Source organism: Pongo abelii, chromosome 7, assembly GCF_028885655.2.
Source record: "Pongo abelii isolate AG06213 chromosome 7, NHGRI_mPonAbe1-v2.0_pri, whole genome shotgun sequence".
Lineage (NCBI taxonomy): Eukaryota > Metazoa > Chordata > Mammalia > Primates > Hominidae > Pongo > Pongo abelii.
Window position 1 is genome coordinate 83150519 of NC_071992.2, and position 25804 is coordinate 83176322.

A 25804-nucleotide genomic window follows, 5' to 3' on the forward strand; every position below is an offset into this window, starting at 1 on the left:
TATGAATCCATGTATTTATCAAAATGCTAGACAATTAATGTTTTGTTTAAAAATGTGCAAGCGTATTTAGTGATAGAAATCAAATTTTGTATATTTTTAATTTTCCATCTAGACTTTTAGAAAGGTTTTGATAGTAGTTTCAAAATCTGTCTTTATGTAGTGAGCAGACTCTGTGTTCTTTTTATAGTCAGAAAATATTTCATAAAAATAATTGTATTAAAAGGAGAGTCTCATTGGGTATAGGAAGATCAAGCTGTGTTTTTCTTGGGCACAGCTGGAAGCCACGGGTGTTTGTGTCCACTCACTTAAGCCTGCTTTATTTCATGAAAGAATCAAAAGAATCAGAATCTTCTGCCAGCTGGAGTAGTTGCTATCTCAGTCCAGGGCTGTGCCTGGGAATCTTGCACCCTGACATCCATTTCCTTAGTAACACTTTATGAATCTGTCATCTCTGAATTTAGCTAAACTATTTCTGAAGTTTATTTTTTTTTCTGGCTCATGTCATTTCTTGAGATAAGTGATTCAATACATTTTCTGCTGGTTGTATAAAGTAGCACTTAATGTTTCTAAATGCATGCCTTTAAAATTTCAATGGGCACACTTTTGTTCTAACATTTGATCAATAAATTTTTTGTGTCTTTCTTTTATTGGTACTCTTTTGATGATAAGGCACTTTGAGAAAATCTTACAAATAGAAGGGAGCTTAGAGATCATGATGGTACAAATCTTGTTTTAAAAGAATATCTCCTATTTATCTATGAAGGCTGTTTATTTTGTTCCTACTTTAGTGACAGCTCTAACTGTTAGAAAATCTCTATGTTGATCCCAAATCTGCCCATCACTGCCCTTGCAACATCCACCTAAAGGTCCTAGTTTTATATTTGGAGCTACATAGGACCGTCAGTCCTTTACAACATAACGCTGTTTGAAAGTATTCATGATTTCCTGACTTTTCTATACCTACAAATATGACTCTGAAATAACCTCTCAGATGTGGTGTCTTCAGGGTCTGTCATTCTCTTAGTTGCTTGTTGCTAGATATTCTTCAGGTTGTCAGTGTCTCTCTTAAGCACAACTGTCTAGACTGGTGTATATGAACTGCAGGGTCCTGTGCTTCTCCATTTCTACATGATCTGGCACTTGCTTTTGCCTTCACCTAAATGACTTTATTCCGTCTCCCTGCCTAGGAATCATGGATTCATATACCTGGACCTTGCTCAGATTGATTGACCTTTCTTCTACATACATTCCTTATTCAGTTTTCATAAATAACAGCAAGAATATGTATGTAATTTCTTCCTCTTTTTAAGCTGTAACTGAATCCTCATGGCAAAGCTCAGCCCTCTCTTTTCTGTGCTTTGCCACCCTTTGGTTCCTTTGTCTACTTGAATTCATCACGATGGAGTATAACTGATATATGTCCATCTCCCTTTTTAGGCTATTCTTCATGGGCCAAGGAAAATAAATAAAATTTATATATAGCTGTATACACGCAGTATAGCTCTTAAAACATAGTAAACACTCAGTGAAGTTTCTTTACGCATATCACATAGGTTAAAATTGCAGAATGGTGAATAAAATGACTAATTTATTCTTACATGAATTCACAGAAAGACAAGTTTCGTATCTATGATGAGTATTGTAGTAACCATGAGAAGGCACAAAAATTACTTCTTGAACTCAACAAAATAAGAACAATCCGGACGTTTCTTTTGGTAAGTGTATATTTATGTGTTAGTGTATGTTGAAATGTGTTGCTAGATCCATTGAGAACCAAGGAATAGCATCAATATGGTGTAAAAATCTGTGGGATACCTCTGTTGGCATCCCCAGGCGAGGAAGCAAGAGTCCTTTGATGAAAATAAAAGTGAGAGCTGGGATCAGCTTGTGTTTGGGGAAGTACTGCTAATGCCCCCTCGTGGTTGATTATGAATTATCTGTGATACCCCACAGGTTCTTAGCGAGAGAGGAGCTTCTGCCAGAGTTCAGCACTGCTTTATAGCTCCAGTTCCCTAGGGCGTCCTTTACTTCTGCTGAGGGAGCTGTAAGTAGGGCAGTAACAGGAAGGAAGCAAATCGTAGACATGGTAGAAAATAAGTGTAAAATTTAACCTTTCTCCTACATACATTTCTTATTTTGTTTTCATAAAAACAACAAGAATATGTGTTTAATTTATTTAGGTTAGCACAAATAAATTCATATTTTGGCTGTCATGGGCAAACTAATCGCTAGTGAGGAGCAGATTATAATTGTGCGATTCAGTGATATTTAGCAGAGGGTGGAGTTGCACAGCCATCCCCCAAATTCAGTTTTAGATCATTTTTGTCACCTCAGAAAGACCTCCATGTCCCTTTACAGCCTATCTCTGTACCCACCGTTAGCACCAGGCTCACGCTGATTTGTTTTCATCCCTATAGATTGCCTTTTCTGGATATTTTATATAAGTGGAATCATACAATGCAATCTTTGGTGCCTGACTTCTTTAACTTAGTAAAATGTTTTCAAAGTTCATTCTTGCTATAGAATGTATCCATTTTCTTTCATTTTAATTGCAAAATACTGTTCCATTGTATGGATATGCTGTATTTTGTTTATCTATTTGCCAGTTAATGAAAATTGGGTCTGGATCCAGTTTGGGCTCCTATAAATAATGCTGTTATCAGCATTTATGTTCAAGTCTTTGAGTGGACATAATGTTTTTATTCTTTTGGGTAGACATTAAACGTGGAATTGATGCCTGTGTTGTATGATAAGCTCATGTTTAACTAATTAAGAAACTGCCAAACTATTTGTCACTGTGGCTGTGCCATATTTACTGGCAATGCATGAGGATTCCAGTTTCTCTATATCTTTGCCAACACTTGGCATTTTCAGTTTTTCTGATTATAGCCATGCTAGTGGGTGTGTAGTGCTGTCTCATGGTGGTTTAAATTTGTATTTTGCCAGTGACTAATTACATTAAGCATGCTTTCAAGTGCTGTTAACTCTTCATGTCTCCTTTAGTGAAATGCTTATTCAAATCTTTTACCCATTAAAAATTGGGATGTTTATTGTATATTGATCTATAAATGTTTGTTATTTCAGATATAAGTCCTATATCAGATATATAATATGCAAATATTTCCTCTCAGTGTTGTTTGTTTGTTTGTTTTTAAAATATCATCTTTTTAAAATCAGAAGTTTTAAATTTTGATGAAGTCTAATTTATTACATTTTTCTCTGTTATGACCATGCTTTTTTTGTCATATGTAAGAAATCTGTATTCAGGTCTTGTACTCACTTTTTTTTCCTTTGTTTTTCCACTTTTGATGCTATTGTGATTGAAATTATCTTATGTCATTTTAAAATTGTTCATTGCTAATATATGGAATTTTAATTGAATTTGTTTATTGATCTTGTGTCCTGTGATCTAAATTTATGTATTTGGTAAGTAGTTCTTTTGTAGCTTGTTATGGTATTTTGCATATAGGATCAATTATCTGATAATAAAGATGATTTTACTTCTTCTTTTCCATTGTGGATGACTTATTTTTTTTCTTTTCTTATTGCACTGGCTAGAACCTTCAGTATAGTGTTGAATAAAAGTGGTAAGAGCGGGCACCCCTGCCGTGTTTCTGATCTCAGTAGGAAAACATTTAGTCCTTCTGCATTAAGTATGATGTTTGCTATTGATTTTTTTGGTAGATGTTCTTTCGTATGTTGAATAACTTTTATTATATTTCTAGTTCATATGATATGGTGTGAATAATATTCATATATATTGACAATGCTATGAATTGTATGCATTGACAATGCTATGAATTACTATTCATATTATTCATATTGTTTAATGATTCAATTATTGAGAATGAGATATTGAAATCTCCATGTATAATTAAATTATCTATTTTACCCTTTAACTCTGTCCATTTTTGTTTGCTGTATTTTGGGACTCTGTTAGATATGCACGCATTCATAATTGTTATATTCATATTTCTATTTATCATCATGAAGTGGTCTTCTTTGTCCTTGTGGCATTTCTTCTGTTAAAGTCTATTTTTCCTAATAATATTATAGTTATGATAGCTCTCTTACTGTTTGTATATCTTTTTCTGTCATTTTACTTACAAGCTATTTATGATCTTTAAAATGTCTCTAGCAGATGGCATATTGTTGGGTCTGCTTTTTATCCAGTCTGACAGTCTCTGGGGTCCTCAGTTTGTTTGTTTTTAATGTAATTATTGATATGATGGTATTTACATGTGCCATTTTATTATTTTTTCCTACATGTCTTTTTTGTTTGTTTCTCTGTTCCTGTTTTACCACCTACTTTTGTGTCAATCAAGCATTTTTTATGTACCATTTTGATTCCTCTCAATTTTTAAACTATATTATTAGGAGTGTTTTTGGTAATTGCTCTAGGAACTACAATATGCATCTTAACATATCAAATCCATATTAGGTTAATGCTGACCTAATTCCAGTTAAAAGCAGGAGAAATTTGGCTACAATATTTCCTGAGTAGAAATGGAAAATGTTCCATTTCATCTCTCCTCTACTGTGCTATTATTGCCATATATATTACATTATATATGTTATAAACTTCACAACACAGTGTTACAATTATTGCTTTCTATATTTTTCTACAGTCTTTTATAGTTATGTACACATTTACCATCTCTGGTGCTCTTATTTCTTCCTGTGTATTTGACTCTGATATTAGGCTTTTCAGCCCTTAGTACTTCTTCTTCTTGTAAGTCATTTCTACTAGCAATAACTTTGCTCAGTCTTTTTTTAATTTTTTTTAAATCTGCGAATGTCTTTATTTTGCCTTCATTTTTGAAGGATAGTTTTACTTGGACATAGAACTTTTTGACTGATCGATTTTTTTCTCAGTCAGCGCTTTGAATATGTCATTCTACTACGTTATGGCTTCCGTTGTTTCTGATGATAAGGCATCTGCTATAATTGTATGGTTGGTATACTTTATATGATGGGTCATTTTTCTCTTTTTTGCTGCTTTCTAGATTTTCTCTTTGTGTTTTTCTTTCAGTAGTTCAATGATTTGTTTAGGTGTGGGGATGATTGTACATTTCTTATTTATAGTTGAGCTTTTTGAATCTATAGATTAATTTTTCATCAAATCTGGGAAGTTTTTAGCCATTATTTTAGAAATATTTATCTGACCCTTTGTTTTCTTCTTTAGTGACTCCAAGTTACACACATGTTGGTAAGCTTAATGTTTCCTCTTGGTTCCTGATGTGCTTTTCATTTTTCTACAATCTCCTGGGCTCAAGCGATCCTCTTACCTCAGCCTCCCAAAGTGCTGAGACTACAGGTGTGAGCCACTGTGCCTGGTCAGGAAACATATTCTTCATGTATGTATAAGGAGCTGGCTCTCATAAGCCAGTCTAAAGTGGTAGCTAACCTATGGTATTAGGAATTGAGTTCACAATCTATACAGTATTAATACACAAGGCAATAAAAGTGGGCTAGACAGCCCTGAGTGATTTTAGGGCACTTCAGTCCAGAGGTAGGTGAGGGGATGGCTGCTTTACAGGGATGCTAACATACTGGAACGGAAACATCACTGGAAATATAATGAGATGTGGATAGTTGTGTTTCATAGGATTCCTCTGGGGGAAAATACCATATATAGTTTGAAAGAATATTTTGATAACCCGATTGCAGTAGGGAGTGAAACCCCCGAAGAGCATGCTTGTGTAAGAGCATGTATTTACTGCTATGCCTTCTGAGGTGTCTGGGTGAAGTTACATTCAGAGTGCTGATTTTGCTGACTTGGACACACATATTGAGGCTGATATGCAGTTGCTCAGGACAGCAGAATATTGTTCTGCTACTATCAGTCTTCCTTTTGCATCCTTTCCTGATCAACACTCAGCCTCTCCTCTCAATGAACCTGAAACAGTATTTTAAAAATTGTAGTATGAAAGTTGCTAACTTAGTTTGATATTTGAGGGGCTCTCTCTTCCCTCTGTTAGATATTTATTAAATAGTTTTTCTGTTTCAAGTCTGTTTCATTGCATGTTGTTTATGAAGGTGAAGGCTTTTTTTTATCAGAGTCAGTTTTCTCTTGACCACCACTTTATCATCAGTGAAAGCTGCTTCAGTTTCACCCCACTCTGATTCCTGATTTTGAGATTTCCTCATTCATCTTGCCTCTGTGGAAATCCTATCTGACCTCCTTCTCTGACACTGGCTGCCCAGTGTCTTTGGTGCAGTGTGATAGCAAAAAAGCGACTCAGAGATCACTTGCTTAAAACCTGTCCTATTTGTGGAGAGGAAAACTAGAATTCTGAAATCAGCCAAAGTTGTATCACTTGTCAGTTGTAGAGCCTGAGTTAGAACCCAACTGTCTTGATACTTGCCCTTCTACAACATAATATAGCTTTCTTTATAAGCAAAATCAATCTATCTATTTATGTGTCAACCATCTGTTTATCCACCACTTATCCATCCATTAATCCATCCATTCATTCATCTCTCTATCTCTTTCCCATCTCTTTTTCCTCAGACTTCATACTCAGGAGAATATAGGTGCATTAATTTTTAAGATGCAGATTCAAAACACAGTTCTGTAACTAGTATTTCTCTTTGTCTCTCTGTGAGTGTTTGTGACTGAATATGCTCTTCTTAGAGAAAGAAAGTATAGGAAGACATATGCTTTCACTAGTTTTCAGCATTTTATGGTAGAAGAAAGTTTCACAGCATGAGATTTTTAAAAATGTAATTAATTTTGATTATTTTCACCCCAGAACTGCATGCTGCTTGGAGGACGGAAGAACACAGATGTTCCCTTGGAAGGATATTTAGTAACACCAATACAAAGAATATGCAAGTACCCTCTTATTTTGAAGGTATTTTATGTGCTACCTCATTGTAGCCATTTCCTTGTACCTACATATTTTGCTGATGATCTTTTTAAAAAATTATTTTAACAAGTCTGATATTCTGAAGGAAGGGTAGACCATAGGCATTGGAAAAAAGTGGCCATTTTGTCACAAATTTATATATAGTGTAGGAAACAGATGTTCAGTGGAAAAGCCACTGAAAGAACTTTTGGTGCTCTTTGTATAAAACATACTTGTTTAAGTTTTATTTAGAGGAAATGCATTAGCTTCAAGATAGATCCCATTAAGTTCATTATGACTAGTTTATATAGCATTTTGCAGAGCCTTTTATTTTAAATAAATCCACTGCTGGTATATTTTTGATTTCCTTAAACTTTGATGACTTTGTGATGCTAATGAAATTAAGGTCAAAATTATATAATTGCATAACTAGGATTTAAAATTATTATTCAAGGGAATAGTGTGGGTCACATGAGACAATAAGTGATAGAATGTGGAATGAGATTGCTAAGAAAACATTGCCTTTAGAAGATGTAAAACATCCTACTAATGGTTGTAGGTTTGTTGCCTCATTATAGTAACCACAATTTTTATTATGAAAAATACACTGTAAGGTGCCAACTACTGCCCTTACTACAAGGGACCTATGAATAGGTCAAGATAGCAATTTTTGAAACTGCATTTTTTGGAACCATAACATCAGGATGGGCAGCCTGGGATAGTGGTTAAGCACATGAACTCTGAGTTTAAATCCCAAGTATTGTGCTTACTGGGCATGTAATCGAACCTCTTAATGCCTTGATTTTTCATTTATGAAATAGAGATGATGATTATGATGATGATGAAATTATAGCACAGACCTATGGGAATGTGTGTATGTATGTATGCATGTGTATTCTGAATACATATATATGCATATATGTAGGATTAGATAATGATAATGATTAATTTAACTATTTTATATAAATCAATTAGCATAGTCTGTGCTTTATAAGTATTAGCCATTATTATTCATATCTATTTGATTCTGATTTATTTTAATATATAAATTACTACTTGGCATCTAAACTTCACAAAATACTCAGAAATACTAGAGGCATATTAACTAGTATTTTTATTGATTTGCTTTTTAAGAAATAAATGTTGAATTTGAACTAAAAATATAGTTTAATACAACTCTTGTCAATTCCATAAATTGGGTATCTGTGTAAATTTTATTTGAAAATATTTGTTCCTTATTAAAGAAATAAAAGTCTAGCATTGCTTGCTTAAGCCATAAAAAGCCACAGAGAGGCTGACACAGGAGTCCCCAGCTCTGCAGAGGGAGTATTGTTGCAAATGTATCTCCTTTCTTTCTGAGAATCCCTACAGACCTCTGACTTGACTCAGTTTGCATGTGTACTCATAACTGCAGTTATTCCTGACCCTGATTTTGGAATCCCAGGGGATTTAAGAAGGGATAGGGAGATTAAAAGTTTACATCACGACAAAGTGGTTATTCTAAATTACCATTTCTGATTAGGGATGAACTCAGGTATTTGAACTGACCTCCCAAAAGCAAGCATCCTGGATGCATCCTTTCTTAGCCAGAAGGTCAGTTTAGAGCCCCTTCAAGCAGTGGATGGATGACCTCCTTTCCCTTTTCTGGTAGATCATCTCCACAAAGCAACATGAAAAAACTGTTAGCCCATGTAGTAGATACATTGGCATTGATATTTGTCTCTGTTGTACCATAGGCTGAAAAATTCTGCTGGGATTTTCTTTGATTTACGGTGGTTTTGTTTATTCAGAAAAGATATTATATGGATTAGGCTGTAGTGTTAGGAAAAGATACATTGATGTTATTTGTGGAGCTTGAAATTATTGAGTTGGTCAATCAACATTGAGTTCTTAGCAAGTAATGGCCAAGGGATTGTGAGTGATGGTTTTCTCTCACTATTTCACATTATGTAAATTCATATCCAACTCCTTAGATAATTGGACTCCAAATTATGGCCTGCAGACTGACTTGACCACTTGACATAGAGGCATCTGTGGTGCCTCTACTCTTTAGAGTTTCTGGAGAAGCCTGCATGTCTCACTTACGGATTTGTGATCCAGCATAACTTTTAAACCTTGTCTTGGGAGTGATATAATATGTATTCCTCTGGTGTTAGCTCTGCAGAACAAGGTGTGAACATAATGAATTTAGGGTCCAAGTTTGTGGCAGAGTTTTCAACAATAACAGAACTCAAAAGAATATAACAACTGCATATTTTCCTACTGTTTGTTGAGAATTTAGAAAATTCTTTTCAAGACTTGCCTCAGGATTTCTGTAATTGTGTTAGTTACGTGATGATGGTAACCATAGTAAGGAAACACATGACTAATTAAAAAGCAATGTGGTCCCAACTGTCTAGACAGTGGGTGAAGATGTTTAATTTTGTGCTTTTAAACAACTAACAAGGGCTTTCAATATGTTTAAGAGATTAAAGATTATTCTAGTTTTGATGAATGGGAAAAATATAAATAAAAAGACCCTCCAAATCCCCTAAATACCAAAAACAAAAAAGGAAGCTATTGAGGGGTATATGGCAGTTCATTTGTCACATAGAATAAGCCTGAGTAATTGGGGAAAACAGCATAAATAGCTCCTTTAATGATGGAGTATTGTAGAATTTTTAAATTACCTTGTTGTAGTATAAGACATTATTTTAAAATTTTACTTTGTTTATGACATAGTTTTATAGTTTCTCAAAAATATTAGAAAATAGGATTTCTAAATTATTTTTGAAATTATGACACACTTAAAGATTTGTTATTCTGTTAAAGACTAGAAAAATGAAATTAACTTATAAAGATGTGCTTCTGCTAGAACAAAAGTCAAATTATTAAAAACATAAAAATTTATGCTCCCAGTAAGATATTTGACCATTTGAAAGGAGGAACCTAACTTAATTTTTAAAAACAAAGTAAGTTTGAGGAAAAATTAAAGTGACTGCAAAAATGTGCATTTGGGTTACACTTACTCATTGATTCAAACTTTTGTTTTTGATCTTAATCTTAGAGGAATTTGTGCTGTCACTTATAGAAGTGGCTCTCATGATCTTTGCAGTTTTCATTTCCTGGTCAGTCTGAATCTGCTGTACCAGAAAGCTGAAGATCAAAGGGCGATTTGTTTTTTTGTGTATAAACAGGAGTTGCTGAAGCGGACTCCACGGAAACACAGTGACTATGCAGCAGTGATGGAAGCCCTCCAAGCCATGAAAGCTGTCTGTTCCAACATAAACGAGGCCAAGAGACAGATGGAGAAGTTAGAAGTTTTAGAGGAATGGCAGTCTCACATTGAAGGCTGGGAGGTACATTCACTTTGCTTGACAATCGAGCTTAAGATAGTTTTATGTTGCAGGCCTTGTGCAGAATTACTGGTGTTGGATGGAACCATAAATGGTCATTTTCTCAGATATTACTTGAGGACTATAGTCAATTCTGAAAAGTGCTCACTTTCATCATTATTTTAAAGTATCTTTAAGGTGGTGGTTAATTGACTTAACCTTGATCCAAGAAGTTTGTGATGGAGCCAATAGATACTATGTGGGCTATAAGCTTTAATATTTTAGCATTTATGCATCATGATGATCCTGTTCCTCTCTTAACTTTGGCCATAAGTACATAGCCTGAATCCTGGGAGAGTGAAGAAGGGAAGGAAAGTTCAGTAGGTGTGCTGTGATGTTACTTTCAGACTCTAAATTAGGTGTTCACTTAACCTCTTTGTTTTGATTTCTTCATTTATAAACTGAAGGAACTGGCTATGATCTTATTTTTAAGGTTTATTCAGAATGAAAATGTTATGGCTTCCTGAGTCATTAAGGAAATTTTTTTTATGCCAAAAAAAGAGTATAGTTCAAAATCTGTAAAATGTTTTCAGCTAATGGTAACTTTGATTCCCAGTTATTTCATGCGGTTGGAGTCCTATGTTACTTTACTACTATGCAAAGAATGAACTAAAATTCTGTCATTACATTGCCTTAATTTATATGAGTATAAGCTTTGGACTAGGTTAAATTTTTTCTTGTTATAAAGTAAGCAATTAAGATAATTTTTAAGTGTAGGAAAGATTGAAAATTCTCCTAGCCAAATACTGTATCACATAAAACCAAGTGGATTGCTTTTATCTTTAAGGCTTTAGATGAATTTGTTTCATACCTTTGATATGTTATTTTTCATTTGGACCTAAAATTATGTTCACCCAGATATGCAAAGAAACCTCAAACATTGACCTTAAGGAATTCTTCCGTTTGTCCCTTCTCTCCTATGAATCTTTTAAAATGCTAACTCGGGTTGACCTAGCTGCTTCTTTGTCCAACTCTTTCCATTTCAAGTGTCCGGAGTGCCCTCACATTCAGCATGAATGCTGCCTCTTTCAGGCGGCTAAAATGGTTGTGTGTTTTACAGTTGATTCATGATGATAATTTCTTTCCTGGGGAGCTGTTGTCCTGCTGTGATGAGAAAAATTGACTCAAGTTTGCTTTTTGAGTTCTGTTGTCACTCAAACACTGGAAGAAAAACCGAACTTGCTTTAAATTGCGGAATTTGTCAGTGAAATGTGCCAGGCCTTTTACTAAAACAAAAACTTCAGAGATTTTTTTCGGCACTCTAAGGAAATGGAATCTGTCATAATTTTGTTTCATCCTGGTGTATATCCTAAAAATTGAGTGTACTGCAGAAATGAGAGATTCCTTAAAAGTTATTGATATTGTTTACACAGTATACACCAGTTACTCAAAGGAAGAATGAATGTACGTGGAACTGTATCATATGTAGCCCACAACCGAGGGTGCCTGACTTCATCAACTTTTGTGGTTTTACAACATTCTGAGTGCAAGAGAAAATGGGGCATTGAGACAGAGAAAACTGGATGGAGTTAAGGAATTCTGTTGTGTATTCAGAGAGATTAGAGAGAATTTTGCCACTTGTTAGGTATAAGAACTTAGGTAAGTTAAATAGCCCTTGTTTTTAAACTCTATAGTCAGAGTTCCAGGAGGCACAGGAGAGATAATATGGAAGTTGGGTTCCAAGAAAGTGGTTCCAAGAAGAAGTGGCAACATAAATTCTACTTGAGTAGGATTTGACAATGATTGCGAAAGACAGCCATACAGAGGTTGGGAGTTTTGGGACTTTGAGGGAGTGCAGCTTGGAGCAGGGCCCAGTCAGTGGGTTTGGCAATTTGTGAGAAGAACTCCATTGCCTGTCCCAGTCCACCACCCCATCGAGGCGGGGAACTTGGTTTTAAGGCCTGGTCCCTTCTGGGGAGTTTAGGAGAAATTGTTTATAATAGTTTAGTCTCATAGGACTCTCTGTAAGGACACAGAGTCACACAGGCTGAATTCAGGCCCTGGGAGGAAGCTGTAATGAGTTAAAGAGCTGTCTTTGACTTGCTAATGATGATCCTTGCTCAGCCTGCAGAAGCTTTGTGTGTCTGTGGAGAGGCTACCTTAGGGTTAGGACAGGGAGAAGTTCAGATGTAGGGTGGCATGACAGTTACAGAATGCAGAGTTCCCTGACAAGTTTTTGAGGTTAGGAGCCTTGGGCTCATGCTAGGAAACAGCTCCCTCTCCAGCTCCTTCCGCAGGCTCCTGCAGACCACCTTCAGGGCCTCCTTAGGGAGGACATTGTTCCTTCAGTAACTAAAATTCTATTTGATGGAATCCAAGTCTGATACACCGTGAATTTGCATTGTTTCTATTATAGGTGGATTATTCTCTCACTTAATTATCCGGGGACTTACTTCACTGTTAATCAAATGAAAACTTTTGTTTTAAACAATAAAATCTCTTAGGCACAATGTTCCTATCTAGTATTTTGTTCTACTAAACTATTTACATTCCTGAATGTTGAATTTAGGTAAACAAGCAATTGAAATTTATTGTTTGCAAAACATATGACAGTGAGAAAAGCATATCTTTTGAGCAGAGTTGGTTTTTAGTCTGGACTCTAACCCTTTGTTTGGGGATGATATATAATACCTCCCCTACATAGAGTGTGGATTATTGCAGAAGTCAAAAGAAATAAGTAAAAGTTCTTTGAATACTGTAAAATGCTATGCAAATATGAGGTGATATTTTAAAGCTTTAAAAAATTCCCCTCATTTGTCTAATATATGCACCTATCTACTGAAGGTATTATGGTACTTAGGGTTATATGGTTCTAAGCAACAGAGACTAAAAGAAAAATTAGTTTAAAAGATTGGGTAGCTTGCAGAGTCAATACAAAAGCTACAGTGTCAGACCTGAGAAGGGTGTCTAGGCAGCTGAAACTATTTGACAGTCTCATCCATGCCCTAGCTAAAATGAATAGGCTCTAATAATTTTTTCCGTCTTTATATGACTACACTCAAGACTGAAGATCAAAATCCAAGATTCAACTAATCTTGCTTGGGTAAATTTGCTAAGGGAAGGGCAGAGGATCTTGACTGCTGGTCCTCCAATTTCTTTTTGGGGAAATACTGATTCTCCATTGTATGCATTATAATCACATACAATGAGTTATAATCATCTCCACAGTTGGCTGAGATGCTATACTCTCCATTGAACAGATTTAAAATATGAAGGCTATTTAACGTACCTGAGTTCTTATAACTAACAAACAGGTGACAACATTCAGATCTGAAAACAGGCAGCTTGATTCTAAGGCTGATATTCCTTACTACGTGCTATTATATCCACTCAGATACAAATTTGGCAAATTCTTTGGATTAAGTTTGTTTTCCTGCTTGTCTTTTAAAAGTAAGTTGATTATCAAAATTAGGTTTTTGTCAGCATTTATGTAGTAACTGCCACCACAGAAAATCTATAGTGTATGTTTTATTTGTTCATTTTTGAAGTTATGCCTTTTATTAGTGTAATTTATCATATCTCAGTCATATAAGTTATGCAACATTCAGAACATTCTACAAGATAGTCTACTGAAGGTAATTGTGGGGCACTGATTAATATGCCTTGGAAAAGAAGTTTATTAGCTGTTTAATCTCAGATTCATTTCATAGAACAGGATCATTCTCTGTCTGTGTGTTGGTTGATTGATTATGTTGTAATGATAACTGTAGCCTTTGGAGCTATACTGAAGTATTTTGAAAAGGGAGTATCAATAAACATTACGTTGTCATTAATTCAGCTTTAAGTCCTTGATATGGAATTGATCTCTCAAATATGGAAAACACTATTACGATAAAAGATAAGAGAAGGAATTATTAATATATGAAGGTGTTGGGATAAATGAGATTCAAGATAAATATTGTGTTTTAGAAAGTAAAGAGACACAGAAAGAAATTGGACATTTCTTTATTACCTTTTTACGTGGAAAAATACAGTGCTACAGGACCATTTAAAAGTTACTTCTTGTTGGTTTTGGAATCTGTTTGCTGCTTCCATTTGATTGAGTTTGTGCCTGACAGTGTATTGATTTCAAGTCATGTTTCTTGTTATTTCATGGATGTGAGTCTTCCAGAGCTTAGTGCTGGGACTTGTTTCTTTTTGTCCTCTGTACAAGGTGATTTGGCAGATACAAATTCATCTTCTACCTTGAGATAGAATTGATTTATATATAGTCTTTGTTATTTGAGGATAAGTGGGTCTGGAAAAAGACCACTGAAAATGAATCCAGTTTAAAAGAGGCACAAAATTTCAATGAAGTGGAAGCGGGGACGGTTTGATGGGACTTTATCTTAGTAAAATGAAAATTTATATTATTTGTTTTGTATGTCACAGAAATCAGATTATAATTTTAGTTAATAGTTTTAACCTCAAAAAGAGCAAATCAAATGCTGATTCTTTTTTGGGGAGGGTCAAACATTTTATGATAAGACAATATAATATTCTTTATTTTATGTTTGTTTTCATAGTATTTTTTAAAGATTTATCTTTGTAAGAATGTTCAAATGCTTCATCAATTTTTTAAGAGACTCCTTTGATATCAAAACTATTCTCTTTGAAGCACATTCCAGTTGTCAGTCTTGTCAATTTTCTTTTCTTCCACTGTGAATGGATCTAGCTCTGTTAGATCTTTGTCTGCTGATGCATTGTATACGAGTGGGGATGTTTCAAGGCCTCCTGTCATCTTTCATCTTTTCCAAGATTGTAATTTCTCTCTGCAGTCAGTTCATACGTATATGTGGTTAAACAGTTCTTAATGATTTTTGCCTGCCATTATCCTAGAGATAATGCACAGATTTAGATCATGGGAAATCAGAGGCATGGTGGGTGTTCTTTAGAGTTTAAAAGATAAATGCAGTATAAAGGAAAATGCTGTAAGCTGCTGTGTTAGGATAATATTTTTAGACAAATCTGCACATTTTGACTTAGAATCCTTTAGTACATTAACAATTCTTAGGGAATTATTTAATTACTCAAGGAAGATATTTCATGCCATGATGGTAGATTACTGTGGTAGAAGATGGTGAAAGGTGATATTGCACTAATTCTTGAAGCCTGCTTTAAGTGTTAAAGGTACATCATCTCAGTGACAGAAACATCTCAGTCAGATTCAGTAAAACACAATCTGACTGAAATTATGTGTATATTGTGAGATACAGTTTGCGGCATAACCGTGAATTCTAGAAGCTGTCAGTGGTTGTGCTTGTCCTTGTTTACTAAAAATTTGATTAATAATTGACTAAACTGATGATTTAGGTTGCTTATAAAAAGAAATGTTGACCTTGAAGAGGTCAGTCAATCGTACTCTGTTTTTTGATCAGGAGTGAGGAGCTGATGGGGACTTATAGTAATGCCTTAGATAGAATAGGTCTGTATATTAGCAAGGGGCTTGAGAGTTTCTTGTATCAATTTGGACAGGTGATTCAAAAAGTCAAACTAACGAACAGGATGGAGAAAAAAGACCTAGTGGTTTGATTGATTGTAGCAGCACTTTCAATCAGTTGTAAGATAACGATGTCATAATAGTTAGCTCAATTTTATATAAAATACTCCTTGCATTTATTAAGAAAGATAATTATCAACAAGTCAGGAAATGTTTTGTTAAGAATGCATCTACTAATATCTGCATATGTTAATTTGAGGTACTCGGGAGATTTATTTAATGTGAAAATTAAGATGATATCTGCAGTAACCCTTTCATAATGTAACAACTTATCATCCAGGGTTGGCTTATATGGGTCATCATAAGAAATGGTCTAAGGGAGGGCTATTCTGTACATTTTGTGAAATTGCTATAAATTAAAACCACTTTGCTTAATGAACACATGACAAAGTACATGAAATTCTGTAATTTTTTTTTTTTTTTTTTTTGCCAAATCTTCATTTGTATATCCACTTTCAGGATAAAAAGAAATAATAAAGGAACAGCCGGGTGTGGTGGCTTATGCCTGTAATCCCAGCACTTTGGGAGGCCGAGGTTGGTGGATCACCTGAGGTCGGGAGTTTGAGACCTGCCTGACCAACATGGAGAAACCTCGTCTCTTCTAAAAATATAAAATTAGCTGGGCGTGGTGGCATGCCTGTAATCCTAGCTACTTGGGAGGCTGAGGCAGGAGAATCGCTTTCCAGGAGGCAGAGGTTGCGGTGAGCCAATATTGTGCCATGGCACTCCAGGCTGGGCAACAAGAGCGAAACTCCATTTCAAAAAAAAAGAAGAAATAATAAAGGAAAATGTCTAAAATTGGCAATATAAAGATAATCAAATTAATGTAAAAAAACTTTCTTAATTAATTCCCCATTTTGGAAGTTTGAGTTGTCATTATAGCTATTAGTTGTCATTTTAATTTAAATTTTTACAATTGACCAGAGAAACTATTATCAGTGATTATTGTGGAAATATGAAATTTAAAATTAATGTTCTAAATTTTAAATATGAAACATTAAAAATAGAAACATTGAGTTAAACAAAAATTAGAAATTTACTCCAGATTTAAAGAATCTTGATATAATTGAAATTGAAAGTCTCTTGCAGAGCACACATATAGATCTTTATGGAAAATGTCCTTTTTCTTTTTTTTCTTTTTTTGGTCCAATTCAGTGCATTAGTTATGATAGATTAGGTTGTAGAAACAAATAGACTATAATATTTATAATGGCTCAAAATAGACATTTCTGTGTATCTCCCACCACAATCCGATGCTCGTGTCCAACTCAGGGGGCAGCTTTCCTCTGCTGATGATTCAGGGCCCAGGCTCCCTCCATCTTGTGGCTCCTCTTCAGTTCTAGTGGCCAGGGCTTGTGTTAAGAATTGCTTTTGTCACTAGTCATGTAATCTTGATGGGCATGCTATAAACACTTATTTAATTAGCTAGTGTGCCTTTGCCAACTTCTAATAAATAGGGTGAAAGGCTCTGTGGAAAGTCGCTCCCTTTAAATTTTTCTCTTTTTATTTCTTTTCTTTTCTTCATCCTAGGGGTGGATATATAAATTGAGACCTGCTAAAAATTTAGACAATTTCATGTACTTTGTGCCTGTGGAGCCCGTTTTTCCCACATACTGAGGAAAAAGAGAAAAAAGAAAGAGAAATTCTAATTGTTAACGTTATGAATTAATTTGAAGTCATCTCCTTTCAACATGACATAGGTGACATGTATTCTATATGCTTACACAATACACCTGGAAGGAGACACAGAATCTCTTAACAGTGGTTCTGTCAGCTCAGACTGATCGGGGGAAGCTGGGGGGTTAGGGGCCCTCCAATCAGTGTATAACTATGTCTGCTGTTTGCACTTTAGCCTGTGCATAGATTGCTTCTTAAAATAAAAACAACCATAATTGTAAGTAGAAAAATAATTATATACGGAAGTGTCAACCAAGTAAGCAGACACTAATTGCATTTCTCCTGACTTAGGGGTCCAACATCACTGACACCTGCACTGAAATGCTAATGTGTGGAGTCTTACTGAAAATTTCTTCTGGAAATATTCAAGAACGGGTGTTTTTTCTTTTCGATAATCTTTTGGTGTACTGCAAAAGAAAACACAGGTAAGATCCTAAGCAGGTCAAACTTCAGAAGTGGTCACAGTTTCTACCTTTCCCTCTGTGCTTCCCAGAACTCATCTATCCAGCTCACAGTTTCTACCTTTCTCTCTGTGCTTCCCAGAACCCATCATCCATCAGTGCATTTCTTCACATATATTCAGTCTGCTCTCTGATTGTTCGCTTCACCTTCTTGTAAAACCTAAACTGAAATGTCACTGTCATCTGATGATGCTGGGTCCTCAGAGCCCTCTTGAGGAGAGGTGCAGTTTGTTCCTAACCCACATATCTCAGGCCCTGGAGGAGAGGCTGGTGTGTCTTCCTTGCTTCCTAATCTTGTTTCCCAATCATTTCCCCCTCTTCCTTCAAGAATCCCAGCACATGTGAAGTTCATGCCATGAGTCTTTCCTCTCCACTACCTTTCCCTCATCTCCCCTTTATAGAACATGTAATATCTCACTGTCACACATGAATTCAGTGATTTCTCTAGCTCTTGCATCATTTTCTTTCTACCCTACTCCTGTTGCCATTTTGGGGGTGTTCAAAACTCACATGGATGGTCTATCCAGAATTTGGACCTGAAAGCCCACTGTCTCTTCACCTGCAATGAGTCTTTCTGCCATTACACCTGAGTCTCCTGTCCTAGGGCCATACTTTTACCTTGTCAATACCAACAGTCATAAAATTGAAATCTCCATTTCAGGCAGTCTACTCTGAATATCATCCTCCATCCTCCTAGCTCTCTTCCTCTGGTATTGTCACTTCAGCTATTCTGACTCCAAACATTGTCGAAGATCTCCTATCTCAAATTTTAAAAGTCCTTTATCTTGTGTCACACTGTCACCCTTCATAGCAGACTTTCTTGCAGGAGTTTTATGTTGTCACTTTTTCTACTTTCTCACTTGCTGTTCTGGCATGAGCAACATTCAGCAAGGTCTTTGTTCACTCTCCTCCACTGAGCTACTCCCATCAGAATCTCTGTAAGAAGCACTACTGTGCTTCTTACTCCAGTGGTCACTTTTCTGCTCTTTAAGGTGTTGCTTGTTTTTGCAGCAGCCTGTAACTTAGCTGAGCAATCCTACCTTCCCAAAGCACTCTCTTCTCTTTAATGTTATTATACCCCACTCTCTTGGCTGGATATTGGAGTGCTGTGGGGCTCTGCATTTGACTCCTTTTCCCTCTTCATATTCATAGACTCTTCCCAGCTGATTTTATCCAGTCCCGTCACTCATGTCCCACATCTGTGTCAGTTGCTCTCAAATCTCTATCCTTAGCCCAACATTCTGGACTCCTACATCCTGCCTGTTGTGATGGCCATGAGGAGTCTCAACCACAGCATGGAAGAAATGGGATTCTGGGTTCCCCTTCCTAAAGTCACTCCTCTCCCAGCTTTCCCTTTCTATTGTTTTCTCAATTCCAAAAATTACGAGTTAACCTTGGTTCCTGTTTTTCCCTCAACATCCCACATCCAATCCATTAGAAAATCTTCCTGCATCTGCATCGAAAACTTACAAACATCTCTCCACATCTCTTCATCATCATTACTACTCTGCTCCAGGCCACCAGGATCCCCCTTTGGTGACAACAGTTGTCTCCACCATATCTTTTCTTACGCCTCCATAATTTATGCTCTCCACAGAAACCAGAGCACCTTTCATAAAATCAGATCATGTTGTCACCTTGCTCAAAGCCCTCATTGGCTTCCTAGACTAAAGTTGTTTTTTGTTTGTTTTGCTTTGAGACAGAGTCTTGCTCTGTTGACCAGGCAGGATAGAGTGCAATGGTATGATCATAGCTCTCTACAATCTTGAACTTCTGGGCTCAAGCAATTTTCCTGCCTCAGGCTCCCAAGTAATTGGCACTATAGGCGCATGCTGCCACACCCAGCTGATTTTGTTTTTCAGTACAGACAAGGTCTCACTGTGTTTCCCAGGCTGGTTTTGAACTCCTGGCCACAACAATCCTCCCATCTCAGCCTCCCAAAGTGCTGGGACTATAGGCATGAGCCACCGTGCTTGGCCCCACCTAGAATAAAATTCACACTCCTTACCCTAGTTTACAAAATTCTGCCTGGTCCAGCTCCTGCCTGCCTCTCACATCATCACATCCCATTTCTCCAAACACAATACCTCCCTCCTTCCTTTAGTCTTCTCTTTCTCCCATCCCTTGATTATGCCACATGTGCTCCCTTCTTAGGGCCTTTGTACTGGCTGTTTCCCTTCCCAGTGTGCCCTGTCCTTTGAGTTTTCCATGGCCAGATTCTCTGTGGCTTTCAGATCTCACTTAAAAATCACTCCCTCTGTAGTGTCTTCCCTGACCATCCCATCTAATGTGGCCTCCAAGTCACTGTCAATATCGGGAAAGCACTTGTCACTTGCTACTTCTTTCATTATTCGTTTGTTTACTTCCTGCCACCTTTACTAGATTAGACCCAAGGTTCATGAGAACAGGGGCCTTATTGCTCTTTCAATGCAATTTCTCTGGAAATTGGAGCAGACCTGTGATAAACAGCTAAGAAACACAGAATCAATGAATGAGTGAATGGAACACAAACTAGTCCCCTGTAGAGCTTAGCCATCATTAATGTAAATAATTTGTGTATTAATGTTATTGATATAATGCTATTTGTTTTAAAGCATGAATATACTTTTTTCTTGAGAATGTTCTTACTTTATGGGATGTTTTCTTAAACTCTTGGGAAAATTTTTTTGCATGTTGATTTTAAGCAAAATAGTAGAGTGACATTTAATTGAGAAGTTTCCTGAGCCTTTACGTACTTCACCCTAACCGTATATAGGACACATTTGTTTTAGTGAAATGGTACCAATGGGTTCATTCAATTTAAAGGTAAAGCAGTAGTTGAAAGTACAGGATTTTAAATGGCTATTTATTCCAGGTTCAGCATTTAGAAAACTATAGTCAAATATTTTCTGGTAGAGTGAGAATTAGAGACACAAAACAGACTGATTTATAAGACAGACTTAAGGGAGAGTTATTCTTCATCTCTTATAATGAGTCTTCTTAAATCAGTTATCAAGATGCCCAGAGCAAGTTAGCAAACATTTGGTAGCTATCATGATGATATATGGTAATTCTGCCATGTGGATTGTAGTATTAGAATTCCCTAGTAAGAGACATTAATTCAAAAATGCCGTTATATAAGCTGAGAAAACATAGGAATACAACATGTATCTTCATGAGAGGGAACAGATTAGGATTAGAGCCAAAAAATAATTAAATTGTTGACATCTCTATTCTAATGAGTTTTTAAAAATTCCTTTTTACCACATGTGAAAATGAATCTTTTATTATGCTCTTCTAGGTTCTCTGTGTTTGATAGCAAGATTGAGATTAATAGAAATTGGCTTTTGGAAGATGTAGGAGAGGTTGTTATTTTACTTGTGTGTTACTCATTAAGAAACTGTAATGTGAATCAAGGTGTTTTAGTGCAATTATTAAAGGTCTCCATTTGAGAATGAAATCTTTTTTAATTAAAATTGATCCCATCTTTATCTATGCCTGCCATCAAGACCCAAATCTTTTGCAAAATTAACATTAGTGGACAAATCATGATATTATATGGTCTTATGACTGCTGTTGCACATTTAACACAGGAAAAGTTTAACAAAATTAAAATCCTGCTATTTAGCCAATGCCCTTAATGAATGTATTATGTGGACCAAATACAGAGTGGTTAGAAATGGGAATAACAAAATAGTTCAACATGTCCATTCCCTTCCAGGACTGGAGAAGCTGCTTGAGCAAACCATCTGTTCCCTTCACTTAGAATACTTCACTCCTTTATGAACGTCACCTCAGCATATACTTTCTGAGATATAGAGATCTTTCAGAAAATATGAGTAAAGGGAGCCTTTTACAAACTTCCATAATGTTGTAATTATATGAACTAGAGACTTGATGAATTTAATTCTAGAATTACATTCTTTAAATAACAGAGTGCTAGATTAGGCATCCTTGCTCTGGATATTTCTAATATTATTAATCTCAGGAGAAACTAGTTTTTAAAAAAGTTATGATGTAGTATTTGATACGTATAACATGATATTGCTTAGTTTAGCTTGTTTATGAGTTTTAAAAAATAGTATCATAGTGTTTTTAGTTTCTTGCAATTTATAATTTGTATTCAACATAGCTTCTACAAATATATATCCATTTTATGTGTAGCAAACATTTATTCATTTTACCTGCTGCATAATATTTCATTAGTTGAATGTATCACAATTTAATTATTCATCCTCTTATCAGTGGGCTTTAGGGTTGTCCCAAGTTTTTCTGCTGTTGTATACATTCTTGTATATGTGTCCTGGTGACCATTACAACACATAATTAGGAATTAAATAATAGAATCAAGACATTTAAATTTGCAATATTATAATATGCAGCATAATTATTTTCAAACTATAGGCTTTTCAGTCTTTAAGCTTCAGTAGAGCCATTTTCTGAAGAGATCAAAATCTATCTGAGCTAAGAATTATAGAATTGATCAAACACTTACTGGAATTTTGTGTTGAGTATTAGTGTCTGCAGCCTAAGAGAAATATACAAAACCCATACAGAGTTCACAGTAAGATCATAAAAACTGATATGTTGAAAATAGAACTAAGTGATGGATTCTTACATATAATCCATGATTATTTTGCCTATGGCTAAAACTGTTAAGGATATTAAGTCTTTTCAATATGATTGGTTTTAAGTTAGATGTACCAACTTACAATAAATTCTATTTTTCAAAACACCGTGATATTATTTTCCAGCTGGAAATAATACCTGCATATTAGTTACCTGCATATTAGTCTGATCTGCATTCCTCTCTATAGTCAACCTCCTGTGAGGCCAATTTTCATAGCTACCTAGGATGAATTCCTAATTTATAGCATTGATTTATGCTTACTAATGAAGAACATTTAGAGGTTGCTTTCAAAATGAACATGAGGAGTGCAAGGTGGTGAAGTTCTGGGGCTGACAAACAGACTAATGAATCGATTTGTTTAGTTTTCTTTAGCAGAGATGAAGGACTACTAAGTTTGGATGAGGCTTGAGGACAGCTAAGTCAGGAATATGCAATTTTTTTCCAAGGAAGGAGCCCAGAGAGTGTGATAGCATCTGGAGATATGTCCCTGGCCTACCCTATCCACACCAGGGCAGGTATCTAACTGCACGGGAGAGGAAGTGGGGGCATTGCAGTTTGTGTACAGCTACGTCTTAACTTGCGCTAGGTGTGTCTCCGTAACACAACACATTAATCATTATTCGACTATATTCAATTATTAGCCAGATTTTGTCACTGAGTCCCATTGAATAGTCTAGGTCAATGGAAATCTCTTGTGTGACTAGGTATTTTTTAATCCCCTTGAATCATTTCTTAGAATTTTTCCTGTTTAATTTAATGAAAGAAAAACATTGAAAAATATTTTTTCCTGTGTGCTTAATGATTCAAATACAAACATATACAACTTCCTAATTCATTGTTGGAAATGGTCATCTGTAAACCTGGATTTTTGACTGTGTTACATACTTTTTAAGATTGAAAGCTGGCACTACATGTAATATACACACAATTTTGAAATGTTTTGGGTATTTTAGAAATCATTAAGGCCTTTATGAAGGATTGCAAAGGTATTAAGAGACTTGTTCAACAAGTATACAGTGATTATATTATAAAAATATGATAGGAGAAATATTTTCATAGCGGGATATCACTGAGCTTAAGAACCTCCAGCACAGCCAATTCTTTGAAGAGGGATCATAAGTACTAACCGGAAATTACTAGCTAGTTACTGAAAAATGAGTCATGAAGGTGAAAGAAACTCAAATGAAATTTTAAAATGGCCAGTTGTTAGTGTCTGTCAGAGTCTGATTGGGCACCGCTAATGTCTTATATTGAGCAAAAGCACATACTCACTCTCCCACCTGTGTACTATCCTTAGCTTAAAACTTGAATTTAGTTTTAAAAATTAGTATGCAAGTTGCATACTTCATTAAAGCAACCAGTGCTGTTATGAATGGGAGGACAAATGGAAAGATCTCCAGGAGTCTAATGTTTGATATTGTCGATTGAATTGGTGTCTTTTTTCAAAGAATTGCCTAAAATATATTGTTTTATCATTGTTTTACATTGTTTAGTAACAAAGTCTTTGTGATTTAATTCCATCTTAAGACGGTTGAAGAACAGCAAGGCATCTACAGATGGACATCGGTACCTTTTTCGTGGCCGGATCAACACGGAGGTGATGGAAGTGGAGAATGTGGATGATGGCACGGGTAAGTGATTTGTAGATTTTAAATGGGATGCCAATAGTAAATAGAAAACTCCTTTGTAAGACAGATTTCTCACTTGGATAATTCACCTGCCATGTATTAGAGCTTAGAAATACTTTGTTAGGTAAAGTGGTTGGGTAGAGGAAAGAGAAAGGTGAGATAAGGGAGGGGAGGACTACTGCGAAAGTGGAAAATTATGTATAGCCAAAACACACTAACATGAAACATAGATACAGAGAAATAGCCCAGTAGTGTCCCATGGCATTCATGGGACTGGAACAGAGAGCACTGTGCAGAAAATAGTTAATGAATGAATTTTCTTTAGTTATACTGTTTTATAAACATATCAATGATGTTTTGTTCCTATAATATATTCACTGTGGAATATAGCAAACTATAGATTTGTCTTAGCTATGTAGTTGTTTTTCATATAGACAGGTTGTCAATTTTCTTGTAAGCAAATTGTGGATGAAGGTGGTTTGTGTAATTTTAAGTTCTTGTTTTAAATATCTTATTACTCAAAGATAGTAACTTTTTGCTTCATAGATTTGAAAGTATGGGATTTAATAAGCTAATTTATGAAATCATGATTAGTCACAAACATTAAGTAAAATAAATTTAAAATAAATTGTACTTTCTATTTGAAAAAAAAAAGTTGTCTCTAAAATAAATACTTAGTAAAGTGAATTCCATTTTTCCCCAATGATTTTAGTTAGAATTTAAAAAATATGCTCTACGAGAAAAGACAAGATGAAATGCAGTATACTAACTGTTGCCAAGTTTTGGTAATATTCATTATACATATGGGATTGGGACACAGATCAGCTCCCTCCACCTCTCACATACCTTCGTTGTCACTCTGGGGTCCCAGAGGGGAGAAGAGTATTTATAATCTGTCAGAAGCACAGAATTTCAAATGCTCACCTGTAGGCAATTTCTCAATACCATTGTTAGCATCTGAATAAATTGTCAGGTACTTAAAATAATGAACTGTGATTGCTGTAGGTAAGGGAAAAAGGAATGCAATGAGCAAAACTCAGGTGGTGCCTGAGACTGAGCACTCAGCTTCGGAGCCATGCTATTGTGTTCATCCAGTAGAGAGGTTCCTCCGTGGCCAACTGTGGGGTGGTGTGGTGTTGCCAGACAGTTGGTACAGGTAGATATCTCATTTCAAATCCCTTTCTATGCTACAGACTGTAATGCAGTTGCAGATACTCCCATGCTAACATGTGGGACCTAGTCGGCTATCTTTCCATAGCAGGATGTACACATTATTTTTTACAAGGTAGCAGTAATTTATTCTGTGCTTTCTAAGAAGACTATATAGTGACATTTAGAAATGTTATCTAACATGCTAAGAGCTGTCTTGCCTCTGTAACCTGCATGTTCAAGAGACTACCCAAATGCCCAACTTTGAACCTGAGTTGGGAGGAAGTCAGATAGTAAAAGAAGAACACTAAAAACTTCTACTCTGTTCTTTATTGGACCTGATTACCCATAATGGGACCATCTCCCCACTGTTGCTTAGGCGCTTCCTTTATTTTCTTCCACTTTTAGGCTTTCCCATGGGCATAGAGTCCCTGGCCTTATTTCCTGAGAGATTGAATATCCACCCCTTATGTCCCACTTTCTCCCTTCACCCCCCGTGATGTGAGTGCCACTATTAGTGCGATCTGCATTGGTGGTCTGACTGAGTTTTGATAGTGATTACTATGATTACTGTGC

The 25804-nt window shown here is 35.8% G+C and overlaps 1 protein-coding gene across 5 annotated transcripts in view; it reads left to right on the forward strand.

Annotated features, from left to right (window-relative positions):
- PREX2 (phosphatidylinositol-3,4,5-trisphosphate dependent Rac exchange factor 2) overlaps positions 1-25804 on the forward strand; it is a 308213-nt gene that overhangs the window by 74325 nt on the left and 208084 nt on the right. For all 5 annotated transcript variants that reach the window (XM_054561712.2, XM_024251586.3, XM_024251587.3 and 2 more), the window contains exons 4-8: positions 1611-1715; positions 6756-6857; positions 10028-10189; positions 17673-17806; positions 23979-24082. In XM_054561712.2, the coding sequence (XP_054417687.1) occupies positions 1611-1715; positions 6756-6857; positions 10028-10189; positions 17673-17806; positions 23979-24082 (607 nt within the window). The remainder of the gene's footprint in view (positions 1-1610; positions 1716-6755; positions 6858-10027; positions 10190-17672; positions 17807-23978; positions 24083-25804) is intronic.